The 14,588-nt window shown below is 40.6% G+C and overlaps 1 protein-coding gene across 1 annotated transcript; it reads left to right on the forward strand.

Moving 5' to 3' along the window:
- The first annotated feature begins 806 nt into the window (after positions 1-806).
- On the forward strand, positions 807-13,213 carry LOC110974695 (uncharacterized). The gene is made up of 6 exons (XM_022226484.2): positions 807-1,651; positions 3,337-3,415; positions 9,438-9,601; positions 10,692-10,876; positions 11,066-11,256; positions 11,373-13,213. The coding sequence occupies exons 1-6, from the start codon at positions 1,331-1,333 to the stop codon at positions 11,423-11,425; spliced, it is 993 nt and encodes a 330-aa protein (XP_022082176.2). The 5' UTR covers positions 807-1,330; the 3' UTR covers positions 11,426-13,213.
- The last annotated feature ends 1,375 nt before the right edge of the window (positions 13,214-14,588 follow it).

Consider the following 14,588-nt stretch of genomic DNA (forward strand, 5'->3'; position numbering starts at 1 on the left):
ACTTCGAGGGCGGGGGAGCTCTCCCATCAGCCCGTAGTGCTTGAGTACGTTAACTAGACACTTCGGCAAAAAGACGTACGTCAGGGCAGATCCAAGATTTGTTGGCGGGGGGGAGGGTAAGAAAATTTGTTCGTACCGGGAGAGCACTTTTTCGGCGTTAGTGAAGGTATTTAATTGCTTTGTTTTGTCCTTTACCCTACACAAAGAGACGGAGCCCCCCATGACAAGTTTAGGGTGGACCCCTTACTCCACTCCCAGGATCCGCGCTTGCAGGTTTTTAAAATTTGTTTGGTGAGTCCATGCAGGTAACTGCTATGGCGTAACCACTGGAACAGGTGAACGGGTAAGACTGCAGACACGCGTGAGCCTAAGGTTCCACGATGCGATTACCGCGCTTTAACATGCTTTATTGGGGGAATAAATATATGCATGGCTGGTCTTAAACGAGCTGCAGGTGAGGGCATTATCAGAGTTCAATCTCCAAGCACATATTTATTCCCATTTATATACGATTTTTTAATCAGAGAGTCAAAAGAAGTCAGTATATAATGGATTTCCAGCGATTTTGTTCTGGAATTTTACTTTCATTTTCCAGAACACCCCCATCTATTTTTATAGAATATTCCTTAAGCAAATTGTCCAATTTGCGCGTGCGTGGTGAGCCACGTACACACATACTCTTGACCAATCAGAATCGAGTAAACTGGCTTGAATGCAGGTACCAGCGTGATTTACGCAGCGGGCATTACCACTTCCCACCAGGCGTTATCAAAATATACACAGTCAAGTTGCACGTTGTAGATAAAGGAGACCGTCCGAGGTATTTGTGAATATGCATCAACATTTCCCATCAAACTGCCCTTGGTGCGTTGCATACACTATGCGTTTATGCATTTCACTTTCACCGACACAAAAATCTACACCATTGACATAGAAGACGTGTGTGTTGCGTTCGACCGTCAAAATCCCCCCGAGAGCGATTCAGACGGATGCCCAAAGCTTGACGCAAGTGCTGACGTACATTGGAAAGGCGCCTTAATAGGTGACTGTGCATTGCCACAATAAAATGCATAGGGAACAATGAAGGAAATTGGCAATTCTCAAGCCGTCGCAATGATAGTTCACCTCTGTCATTTTGGCAAATAATACCATCGAACGAATGCAATAAATGCCTTTGATTTTCGCACATCAATCGAAACTGCCGTCAGAAATACAAACGCTAAACGTGTGCAGTGGTTGATGGTTTCGCTGGCACTGATATCGTTCGCCTTTAGACGATAATAACGTGTACTTCTCCAGCATCGCTATATACTTTACGTTGACTGTCACGATGGGACTGTCAACAATTAACAGAACGGGCGGCCCCTTGCTCCTTGTCTGTGCTTTTCTAGCGGGGTTCGCAGCTTGGATAGGGTCGGCCCTGACGCCTTGGTGCAGCGTCGTGGACACCGCCCTGGTGGGTTGGAATGTCTCCTCGATCCATACCAGGACGCATAAGCTGTGCCGCGTTGCTTGCCTGGAATCAGCCAATTGCTCATCGGCCAACTACTGGTGGCAGAGCAAAGTCTGCGAGTTGAGCATCTTGTCGCACCTGAGCGTGTCCGAAAGTCACATGGTCAAGGCGTCGGGGTCCATCTATACCTTCACTCAGGTCAGTTCAGTTTCTTCACTCGTGATTCGGTCTGTTCTTCCGCAAAGGCACAATCCTTTCCCCGATTAACACGGGGTACCGCAAGATCCTTTTGGTTTGTATTTTCCCCTACAAATTTCAGCAAGAAATCATCCTCATTTCATCAGCATGCGTTCCGTTTTGTGCACATTTGCAATTTCTTTCGTACTGGGATCGCTTTTGACATTCATCGCACTCAGTTTCGGCTTTGTGCATGGGTGGGCATTTGAATCATTATATTTTGTTCATGGCCATTCGATACTTCATTGTTTACTAATCAGTATTAAGTTTAAATCAAAATTCATACTGACGAATGTGCAATCATAAAACGATTCACTAAAGCAGATAGGAGTTTAATTATGTTTTGCATTCCGTTTTGCGTATAATCAGTCTTTTTCCAAAGTTAGAGAGTTCAGAGTTATATGAAATACTATGCTTTGGTGTACTATTAAGGCCACATTACGCAGCACGGTGAGTGTTCGTACACAGCGCGGGGAGTGTTGCGAATGTATATTGAAAAGCTGCTCAGATAAGAAAACAGAACGGCACTTTCTGAAGGTAAAAAGCTTATGTATAAAGAGGACCTTCAAAATGATTTTGGAGCCGGAGGGGGTGAAATTGGCTGGGAAAATCTAGACTGAATCCCTCAAAGGAAGAAAAAAGTGAACACCATAAAGGGTGGTAGTGTGAACATCAGGTTATCACAATTCCAACAATGATTAGTGCTGTTAGGGATAAGGTTTTGGTTGGCATTACAGGGAACATCGCACTACGTTATGTAACGCCAAACATGGCGGAGTTGTTCCTAATGATCAAAGGAAGCCATGCAATGAATTAAAATAATAAATAATAATTCGTGCACATCTTCAAACGCTCCTTGAATATTTGAGGATATCCGTTTCGGGGCTGAGTTTGTTGAAAAGCTTATTTATAAAAATAAAAAAACATTGTCAAATCTTTTTGGACACCAGAGGGTGCTGTTTAGCGTAATGTCAATCAGGAAATATGTTGTTTAGTTTCCTATGCTTTTCTGTTCAATGTGTAAACCCAATTTTTGCTAGTTAAAAAAATCGGGGGTTCTTGCCTTTCACCGTTTGCCTAACGAAGAAGTTGTGTACCATGCATCATTGATGTTCCCCCCAGGATGATAAAGCTTTTCTCAAGAATATGGAAATTGTCATTAGCATAAAACCTTCAAACGGCGCCCAAATTCATACAGCTAAACTCAAAGTACGGTTAACTGAAACATAGAGGTGCATTTTTCAAGGGATGTTTGGAGCAATTACGATTTTTAGACACTTTGAGAAATACAAGCAAAGGAAGAAAAAAATGTATGCATATAATTAGTATGAGCCTGGATTTATAAAAAGTTATATTCTCCGTTTTACAATGGCCATTAAAACTATGTTTTTATATTGGTCGCAAAAAGTGGGATAATTGGACATGGGTGTAATCTCTTATTGAAGCTGAAGTTCATTGTTGGTTAAATACATTCACAAATATTTATCTGAATGGAACAGGTGTATTGATTGCCAAATCAGCTTCACGCTTGAGACGCTACAACCCCGAAATTAATGGGGTGTTCTCAATTTCATATTTCATGCACACGTTGTCATTCCTTCTATTACTGAACATAATTCTTTTATGCACTTGCCTTTTATTCCCAGATGACTGGATGCAACCTTGCTTCGGTCCTGAGTCGCCATGGCAACGATCACGAAGCTTTGCGTTTTGGCAGCACAAAAGGTAAGCTCTCGTGGTGCCCCGACAAAGTGGTCTTATTTCAAAATGCTCATTGTATATTCGTGTTGCATTTGCTCTGCCTACCGAAACAAACATTGGAGTTGCACCTGTTAGCTTAGAGCGATGTTTTCATCTTTATAAGGTAATAAACTCATGAAACTGAACTTTGGGCTGAAACCAGGGCTTGATAAACGGAAAACGTGTAAATATACAGTGTTACCTCAAGCCCACCAAAATAAGCAAGAAGTCATAGAAGGTTTAGAGAAACCAGGCCTTTTAAACCATATTACCAGTACATAAATAAATCAATTTTATAAAAGCTGCATATAGGAAGCGACAGTGTACGTCCATTTCCACGAGGATTATATCAGATAAAAGAGCTCAACTTGCTCTTCCGATGCAAACTGAAACAGACTATTAGGCATTCCCTTTTTATTTCTACCATTGGTATGTGTTTCTGGCCACGGAGGAGGGCCCGTTAGCGCAAACAAATTGGGAACAAAACTTCCTTTTGGATGCGCAAGGGCTTAAATAAAATGATGCAAAGTGTTCAGTGTCTGTTTTTTTGGGGGGGGGAGGGTAGGTCTGTGGTGGCCCTGAAGAGACATAATGCGTTAGAATTTATTTTGCGAAGTGGCAAATTATTTATGACTAGTCTTGAATGTATTGGGACGACTTAATAATTTTGTGTCTTGCAAAATACTTCACGACGTCAGGTATAAATATGGACTCGTCAAAAAAATATTCAGTCGTAAAAGGCAAAAGGGTTCAACGGTATAATATCATGGGACAGCAGATATAAGTTGGACCATGCCATGCAACTAATTAAGGATTCTTCAAGTAATGTAATGTAATGTAATGATGCCACCTATTTCCCATTTGGTAAGTGTACTCTTCAAGTTACTGAAAAAATACCGTTGTGAATTTGACAACTGGTCATGAAAATATTCATCGTTTTGCAGACGTATTCACAAGACTAAGTCTTGGTAACAGTGAATAAATTCATTACATTGGATATCATCACATTTGGTAAAGTCCATTCTGGGCCACCGTTAAAAGTGAAGACTAAAGTGAACTAAACCGGGTACCCCTTTAGACTCCTGATATAGGATTTGGTCATGTATGAAAGGTCTATACTAAGTAAGTACCAATTATACGGGGCTAATCTGGCTTGCGTAACCATTTCTCCTTGTGACAAATGACGGCACACAACACAAATAGGCCCATCAGTCAGGAAATTATAATTATAAATCCTCAACCATACAAGCGATTATATATGGCAAAAGCCTTATTGGCCCTCACCTTCTGACAAAGATGATCAGCGAAATACATCATACATATTATATCATATATATTTATATTACATTATATATTACATTATACATTTATATATATCGTCTTAATGGAGTCTAATCAAGAGGTTAAAACCTATTCATGCTGTGTTTCCTGCAAACTGCCATTTCATTGTGAATAATATAAACTTTCAAACAATGCTATAGCTCCCTTTCCCCGCTCCTTACTCCACCCAGAGTTATCTATCCCTTTCTCATTTCTTTAGCCAGCTCCTACTTATGGTCAAATTATTATTGCTGATTTTTTGTTGAGTTGTTTGTTTATTTTTCCAAACACACAAAGGACTGTTTGCATTCCACTGGACATATTTCAAATTACAATTTGCATTGCATTTTCATGAAGAACGATACTCCCTGCAATATTAGGGCGGATTTGAATGTATTTTTGCGCTTTTGTTCCGAACAGAAAAGCGCGATATTGAACAAGTAGTAACAGATTGATCGTTTAGTAAACTAAAGCCTTTTCGTATTAAAATGCTATTCAGTTTTTGCACGACTATGATATATTGATGCTGTAGCAACATTGACGGCCTGGAAACCTATAAACCTAGATAATGTATTTAAAAAAACTATTTTGTATTTTTTTCAATACTAATATAGAGATGTTAATTTCCTTTCTGGTCACAGTGATGTAAAAATGGAAACGCGCCACGCCTGGCTTGTGGACAGAAAGAAGACTTCTGCTTGAATATAAATCATTGGCTCTTGACGGTCGAGTAGTGCAATAAAAGATTAGTTGCTTCAAACTTGCTCGATAAGCGACGACTTTGTCTTCCTTACATCTTTATATTTATTTTGACATCCTTCAGTTAAATTTATTAAAAAGCTCACATTTAAAAAAAAAACTCTTGAAAACTGCTGCTGTTATACCAACCAGGAAGACAGTTTCACTTTACAAGTTTTTGTATTAAAATGCTGAAACCAAAATCTGCTCACTGAAAGCCTATCTGAGAGAGGTTTGCAAATATGTGGACGAGTTAAATTCTCGAGTTGTTTATGCAAAACTTGAAACCCATATTTATAGGTGGTACGTACGCATTATGAGTCACAACCCGTGCGTCGGAATGATACGCATAAGAAGCATACGAAATACAGTGCATAAAGGTCATAGCTAATTAGCATGCTCTCAAAACCAGCATGTAGGAAGGAAACTATGGTGTACTATTAACGACAAACAGACGACGCAACAGCACGACGGCTCCCTCGCCTTCTTGTCATTTCGTTTGTACACACACGACGCGTCGCGTGGTGCGTCGCGTCGTGCCGTCGCCCATCGCCCGTCGCGTCGCACTGTCTTAGGTCCTTTCCCTGTTGCATTTTTTCTGCCTAAACGTCGCCCCTTCCGTCGTCCGTCGCATCGTGCTGTCAGGTGTCCCGTCATACGTCGTGTCGTGCATCGCGTCGCCTGAAGCACGACGCGACGCTCAACACGACGCACGACGCGACGCGTTGTGTGCTGTCGCCCTTTACTTCATGGCGTTTATAGAGGGCGCCTTTACTCTTTTCTTTCATTTTCTTCCCCCGGCCCGTGCTTGCACAGTACATGCCACAGGTACCAGGCCTTGATTCTCTCTCTAATTCTGATTTTTCTAATAATTATTGTAAATCCATTCTAAGATACAATACATCAACTATTATTACATACTTGCAAAAAAAAACATGCGGATCTGATGAGAAATTAAGCGCGAGGCCAAACAGAGAGAAAGAAAAGACCCCGTCACAGTGGTAGTAGGATCTACATTGTTTAAGAAACAAGGACTAATATCATTGAAAGTGTGGTGCTGATGAAGTTAACGAGGAAGACTATACTGAAGGAAGACTGAATATTCTGAGGGTAATAATATAGAGCAGGCTGGGTAGTAACTACCTAAATCCACGGTCAAACCTGCGGTAGTACAATTGTAGACAAAATTTCTGGAGGAGTGGGAGAACTACTTGGAAACTGCTGGCACAGACCACAGAGAAATATTTATAAGGTTATAAATCTACCACAAATGGGAACTTCATCAACGGTCTTAAAAACAATTGGACGGACATTCGAACAAGGATCAGCCGGGTGAATTAAAAAGTGACAAATTCTGGGTTTACACTTATTATGTGAGAGCACTTACATACGCAGATTTTTTTCTTGCTCGTTTTCATTTTTTTTCGATAAAATGTGACAAAAACTAAATCTTTTGATGAATGGATGAAACCCCCCCCAAAAAAAAATCAACGCCTGCGGCTCAGGGCATGTATTTTGCAAGCTCGGTGGACGGAAATGAGAGAAAGCAAAAGAAATCATTGGCTAGGAAATTAAGGAGTGACGAATTCTGAGCTGCTGGTTTCCACTTATTTTGAGAGAGTAGTTCCTACATATTCGGATTTTCTTTTGCTCTTTTATCATTTTTTTCAATAAAATATGACAGAAATTAATCCGAATAAATGAATCGCTGAGATAAAAACAATGAAAAATCAGCACCAAAGAGCGAATAGCATATACTTTGCAAGAAAGGTGGACGAAAATGAAAGAAAAAGTAAAGGCGCCCTCTACAAATTTAAACGCCATGAAGTAAAGGGCGACAGCACACGTCGCGTCGTGCGTCGCGTCGTGCGTCGCGTCGTGCTTCAGGCGTGACGCACGACGCGACAGGCGATGGAAGGGGTGACGTTTAGGCAGAAAAAAATGCAACAATGAAAGAACCGAAGACAGCACGACGCGACAGGCGACGGCACGACGCGACGCACGACGCGACGCGTCGTGTGTGTACAACTGATCGAATGGCAAGAAGGCGACGGTTCGACCCGACGGCACGACGCAAGGGAGCCGTCGTGCCAGCGCGTCGTCTGGTTGCGTCGCCTGGAGAAAGGCTAAATGGAGAGAGAAATGTTTGTCGTAAATAGTACACCATAGAAGGCGCTGCATCAAGCGTACTTACTGCGCTTTCCCGATGGTCGCGTGCACCATCACATGAAACAATTATTAACGTCTAAAGCCCTTCATCCATACGTCTTTGCTGAAGCACTTTAGGGTCTCGTCACGCCCAAATACACTTGCTGTTGATTCACAGGAGAGTCAACCCCTAATGGGAATAAATGAAAAATTCCTAAAGCAACGTTAATTTCTCCCTTATAAACCATGCATGATTGTGTAATTGCTGTCAATGATACTGGTAACAGTGCATGGTCGTGTTCAGCCTAATTTGTAAATTCAAGGTATTGCACCTTGGATGCTTTTCAGATTAATGAACTGTTGGACCGTAGAACTAACCTTTCTGTTCATTTTAAATTTTGAATCTTTTCCACTAATCATTATTCAACATTCGGACTTTTGCACCTTCGAAGAAATGATCTTTCTCAATACTTTGGGTCAACAATCTTTTAAAGGTGTTCTGCGTTGGAAATAAAAGGTAATATTTATTGTGGCTGTTGATGCACTGGATTTAAATATGATAATTAAAATTGCTTATTGGCTAGTGTTTCGAAGATGCTTGTTTTGCATTTTATATTCATGAATAAACCTCGGCATTTTCACGTGTTTGTGGTTGTTTCACTCGATATTATGTCGCCTCACACTTGCTACGCATCAGTTTATAGTTGACTCCTCATTATCGTGTCTACCCTCTACTTCTCAGCGTGTTTCTTTTAGTCATTAGCTTCTAACAGCCGGTCTTAAACTATCCCACAGCCGCGGGGGATGATTCCGCCCCCAAGAACTCAGCTGTCCTTGATTTTATTTTTTAAAGACTTGACAAATATTTTTAAAGGCTGTCTGTCTGTATAGATAGGAAACTTCAACTCAATCTGACGTATTGTGTAGTTGCAATCACTTGAATTTCAAGGCGTCAACCGCGTCAATGGAAAATGTATATGTGCATTGTACATGCATACATTTTTGGCGCAGCTGTCTAGGAAAAAATGGGACCCAACTCTCGTCCTGATCTCAGATGTTGCAGCCACAATATAGGTGATTTGTTGCATACTATGCTGTTGTGATGCAAAAGTCACTTCATCACAAATGTAGCTGAAGTTATCTGCCTTGTTCACGCTATTCGATGCATCTCTGTTCACTTTGGCAAGATCAACATTCACCGATTCTTAAGAAAGTATGACACAATCATTTTCAAAGCTAATATTGAAACATTTGTTTGGGAAAGCTTGATGTGGTAAGATGAGCTATGATTGCATCATCTAAAATAATGGAAATGACAAGATGTAATCCATGTCACGTATATGTGGCAATACCAGACACAGAGAGCATCATTCATTATTTGGTTGTACTCTCCAAAGCCAGCCCTACATTTACATTTGCTAACCTTGTACATGTACCATTTTCACATAAACCTCGGCTGTTATGATCAAACTGGAGACTACTGAACAGAAGTGAGCACATCTCAAAATTCCAGGACCCGAAATTAACAGGCCGCAATTACTGTCATGTTTGAGAGCTCAGTTTCCCCAAGTACGAGTCCCGCTGCAGATGCATTTCTTGCATTAAAGTGATTAAAAATTCAACTTAACTAAAGGCTCAGTCTTTGCCGGTTTCAACTTGGCGGTCGTTTAAGACCGGCAATTGTTGAATTAGTGTACGCTAAAACTGACGTTGTGTAATGACGCAGTTATGTGCCATGCAATACTGACAGGTTTTTTATTTTTTTCATAAACTTAACAGAAGAAATCTCTTTCTTTCACAGACTCTGAATGGCGGCTGGTGTTTAAAGGCGTAGCAGGAACTGGAGCAAAACTGTACGATATGTGGACCAGCGAGAGCTGGGACCCCAGCGTGGAGATCAGTGGGAGTTGCCGGGATAATGACCTCCACCGAGCATGGCGCAACGGGCAGCTACATGTCAGACAGGTAATGGGTTCTTGTATAATACAAGAACCTGCCTTTACCATGGAACTTGCCCCTGCTGCCTTGCGGCCGGCGCCTATAAGCAAAACTCCCTATGCTATGTTAGCCTAATTTGTGGACTGACTGACTGACCGACCTGACCTGACCTGAATTGACCTGACCCGACTGACTGAATGAACGACCAACCGACCGACCTAACCAACTTACCTGTCTGACTCACTAAAATACTGTATGCGTTTAATTGAAAACACATTTCCAAACGAAAAACAAAGCTCTAGATTTTAAAACAAAAAAATTGCATAAACAAAGGACATCGATAAAATGGAAAAGGTAAATTAAAAACGAAGAACAGAAAAATGAGCAGAGCTCTAAATCCTGCCTTGCGCAACAGCTTTTGGGAGACAAAAAATTGAAACCTCAACAATCAAAAACAACAACTCAAGGAAACATCACTGGACAAAACTAATCCATCAAAGGACAGATCCAAATGATCGAAGGACAAAAATAAACAGCTATACGTAGGAGTGAACGTTGAGGGCGGCAATTATTGACGCTATGACAGCGCGCGTTCCAAGCCAGCCTGTCAAAGAAGTCATAGCTTGTTATTTTTGGCGAGTTTAGTTATCGATAGAAAGACAATTTCATCATGATAACTGAGGAGACCGCAAACAGTTTACTCAACGCTCTTGACAGAGTGATGGATGCATTACCGCCATGAGACATCAGCGACGGTGGGCCTTGGCCTGTACCGGTAGGACTACCAGAAGGCCTAACGTTAGTTTAAGTGCTAGAAGGCGTGAACCCAGTTCCGTTAAGCCAAACGTCACTACCATTTACATCAGCATTATTGGCAGCACTAGCGCTAGCAGAGGCACAACCGTAAGAACGATACCTAATCTAGGTTATGCGAGTGTCAGTGCAACTAGTATTAGTCGAAGCCAGACTCATTAGAGGGATGATTCATAAATGAGAGAACTTCACTTAGGCTAAGATATATTAAGAGGTGACACAAAATGTGACGAAAAACATCATACGTGCACAAAAGATTCTAACAAGCTTAAGACCTCATTGCTTTGTTCCTTTAATTCAATAGGTCAAGCTTTCCTTGCATAACAGCACAGGGGTGGCTGTCAAGCTGGTGTTCAACGGGACTGGGTCGGACATCAAGAACTGGTTTAACAAGCCTCACTTGATAGAGTCTCCCTGGGCAGATCTCACGACGGCGCTGTTTGAGGGTGGTTATGGTCAAATCTTTAGCCTTGAGGGTGGAACTGGACTGTAAGCATTTAGTTTTGTTGTTAATTGTTGCTTAGTGTTTGTTGTGTGGTGATTTTGATTTAGTTACCCGTCGCGGTCGCGGTAATTGGGGCTGGTATCGCGAGAGTGGTGGTTGCTGGAGGTATAGCATTTCTCTCACCTAAATACTACGAGTGATGATTACTTGTTTTCCCCCACTGGCTCGTAAAGGGAACGGCGGTTCCACATCAACATCTACTACCAAATATGTGAATCTGACGCAGGATGGCTGGTTGTGACCGATTCACAGTCTCAAGCTGGGCCATGTGAATGGGAGAAACCTTCGCCAGCGCATCCTAACCCTAAGATACTCTACAGCACAACCAGCAGCACGGTGAAGTGGCATAATCTGCTTTCGGATGGTACGAACAGATGTTTTTGAATAATGTGCGATATCCACTTCTTATCGTTTTATATGACTTTTTTAAAAGCTTCAATGTAATGCTTTCCTAATTGACCTTTGCACTTTCCTCAACAGATGGAACGGTTGGACGGGCGGACAGCATGACCATTCACATCGATATCGAGTGAATGTAATCTGGTATACGAAAAGGCCAATCCTACTTTTTCCCTCGAATCACCTTCGTGACCGGAAATCAGCAAGAATGAAAAGGAACACCAATGAACTGTAACTGCAACACTGAGACCTTTAACGTGTCAACGTTAAACATCCACTCTGCACTCTGCAAAATGTTTATTTCCTTTGTTCGTTCTTGTCCGTTAAAAAATACTCCCCACTTTAAAAAGCTCCACATTACAATTTTATGGATGGGCTAAAAAGCCCATTGATTTTCATTTTGACGTTAGAGACACAGAGAGGGTGGCAGACAAAGTTCAAACTGTTATTCAGTTTCGCTTCCCAGTCGAGTGATTGTTTACTTATACCTCTGACTTGAATTACTTGCACGATTCTCCTCACCTGAAATGCAAGTGGCTTGGTTTAATATGTTGTCCGTACGTCTTGCTCGAAAACAATATTTTGATGTCGTAAAATTCACGTTAGTGGAAATGTTGTCATTAAGTAATCTACACAAAGAAAAGTAACGACAAATTACAGCGATATCGTATACCAGTTTGCTGTTCCCTCTATCGTCACTGTACTATCATTGGCTGTATATAGTTTCAGCGCTTGTACCAATGAATACGAGTTGTCTGATTTATGAACCAGCCGGACAAAGAGAAGAACCAATATTATTTTCCTAGTAACGGTGGCTCGTTTGGTGGGAACTGCACTTCGCTGGTTCACAAACGACTATGAAATGCAAGCGTTGTGGTCGCGCTGCGACCAACAAAATCACCAGGCATATCCCACGGCTCTTTTCAACGGATGAGTGGGTGCTTCTGCTCAACGCGGAGAGCGGTCCCCACACTGCAGTTTAGCCTAGTCCAGGATATCATGATGTGATACGTACAAGGATGAGGATAATATGCGTTTTATTGCCCAGTCTCGTAATTGTTCTTTTGCAAGGAAAATACAGTATTCTATAGACAGACCAACTTTAACAATTTTGGAAACGTTTCCTAGTACGCCCACTGCAACATGTTTTCATGGTAGGAGTGCCGGCAGTAGCGAAAGACAGTAGTCCAATGGTCATCATAATTTGCAGAGCTGCGTGGTAAGTGTAAATATGCATATTGCATTATAATAGACTAGGTTCTTTACAGATTAACAAAGGTATAATTAATCATTCAAATTTAATACTTCTTTATTACATAATGATTGTGGAAACGTTGGTAGCTTTATTACAAGACAATAACGTGGTATATTTTATTATTTCTGCTTGAAGTGCTTGAAAACATCTATTTATTTTGACTTTGTCTTTACAAAGAATTACCTCTATACAAGGCGTTTACGTAACCGACCTTTTTTGAAGTCTTAGCCGGTCTACACCGCAAAGGTTGGTCCTGGTATCAGTACCAAAAAAGCTGTCCTTTTTACAGCCATTTAAATTGCTCAGTGGGTGTTTTCTAGCCCCTACAACTATTAAAAACCGCAGAGAGGTGTCAGAGTAAAGCCAGTGTACTTTTATTTCCAGCCCTGCTGAAGAGTTAGGTACACCGTTTTAGATGTTCAACGGTGTCCTTTTAGAATTTATCGATTTGCCACTTTAGTAGTTCCTGTCTCTCATGTTCGGCGGTGGTTGCATTTACAGCTGTCATTTCAATTATATTCTTTGATGTGTCTTGTTCATTTTTATGCGTACCCCCTTCCATTTTATTCCTATTTGCCTTTTTATGGTTATAGCCTATGTAAATTGTTGTGAATAAGTTTTGTTTTGTATTTGCATTTAGCCTTTTTACTGTCAGGTTTACGTCGTAAGTTTTGTACAGGGGATAGCAATGAAGGAGGGCCGTGGTTTGAAGTTGGAGATACGACACAAAAAGTGAGGAATGTTTGTTTTGAATAGGCTTGGACGCCTATTCCAATCAAAGAATCTCCACGTTTTTGTCATTTCTACTTACAAGAGTTTTGCATGTAGCCGGTGAATACTTGTCAAGTCAAATAGGAAATGAAAGTTTGGGGCAATCTCTTTCAAAATCGTTTTTGTGTTCATTCGTCGGACACAGACAATGGCCCTTCAGTTCTTTTTATTCTACTGATCAATCAAAATATCAATCAAATATGTCCTTTTTAAGGCTAACAAAGTTTGAAAAAATGCTGTTTTCATTAATTTTGTTGGAAAAATTTTTGTTTAGACTGTACCTCCGTCTGTAAGTGGTGAGAAGGCGCCCAAGAAAAATGCTGAAGAACATAAGAATTGTTGTCGCCTTTTTTGTTTGAATTCAAAACGTAATGCATTGATTGGTGTACAAACAAAACAAACTGAAATTTGGATATTTTGCCCCTTTTTTGTTTGCGATTTCTTGCTATGTACATGTAAGTGTATAGTATACATGAAAGTGAATAGTAATGCGTCAACGAACAAACATTTCACAGAGATGGTTTCAAGTGCTAAAGTTTGGGTTTATTAATTTGAACGGAAAATAGACATAAATTGAACAGCGTTTTTTCTGATAAAAAATTAAAAAAACGTGGCAATAGCTTCGACAATTTCCAATCACAAAAGTGGACTTTTCATAAGACTGCAAATACAAGTATGGAATAATAGTGTTCATAGTTACATTGAAGAAACGTGTGAAGGTGCATAAAAAGTACATTGAAGAAAAATTCACAGAATCAACTCTATAACTGAATTCAACTGTGCGCCAGTTACTTTAAAGTGTAGCTGCAATGAATTTTTAAGGTACACAATTTTTCTGTATCTTTGTACTCTTTTTCTTTGTATTAGAACTCTTTTACACTCTTTTTACACAATTATAACTATCCATGGAACTGAGGGCGTTGTTGATGTGACTCATCTAGGGAAGACATGGTTCAGTGCATAGGTGTTTCTGTTCACTGAAAACATTTCTGAGCGAGGGCTGACATTTTCTTGTTGCTATGTACATGGACAGCAATGAATCAGCGAAGAAGAGAAAACTGAGTCCAGGAAAATCTTCAAAAGAGCAGGATTTTTGTGTACAAACCAATGTAACATTGAGGCTTCTTCCTGAGATGACATCATAATTTTGCTCCTGAAAATGAAAATCTCATTACCATAAAAGCCAAAAAGGTGTAAAAAATACCCTTTGAAACTGAAACAGAAGTTGACAATAAGGTTAACCGAGGCAGAAAGGTGCATTTTAGGGGTTT

Source organism: Acanthaster planci, linkage group LG06 (assembly GCF_054643075.1).
Source record: "Acanthaster planci isolate LZ-2023a linkage group LG06, COTS_SCS, whole genome shotgun sequence".
Taxonomy (NCBI): domain Eukaryota; kingdom Metazoa; phylum Echinodermata; class Asteroidea; order Valvatida; family Acanthasteridae; genus Acanthaster; species Acanthaster planci.

Excerpts from the sequence above, each read along its gene's own strand:
- LOC110974695 (XM_022226484.2), top strand. The coding sequence starts at position 1,331 with ATGGGACTGTCAACAATTAACAGAACGGGCGGCCCCTTGCTCCTTGTC. Across the intron at positions 9,602-10,691 it reads GGCAGCTACATGTCAGACAG|GTCAAGCTTTCCTTGCATAA; the intron begins GTAATGGGTTCT and ends TTAATTCAATAG. Across the intron at positions 10,877-11,065 it reads CTTGAGGGTGGAACTGGACT|GGAACGGCGGTTCCACATCA; the intron begins GTAAGCATTTAG and ends TGGCTCGTAAAG.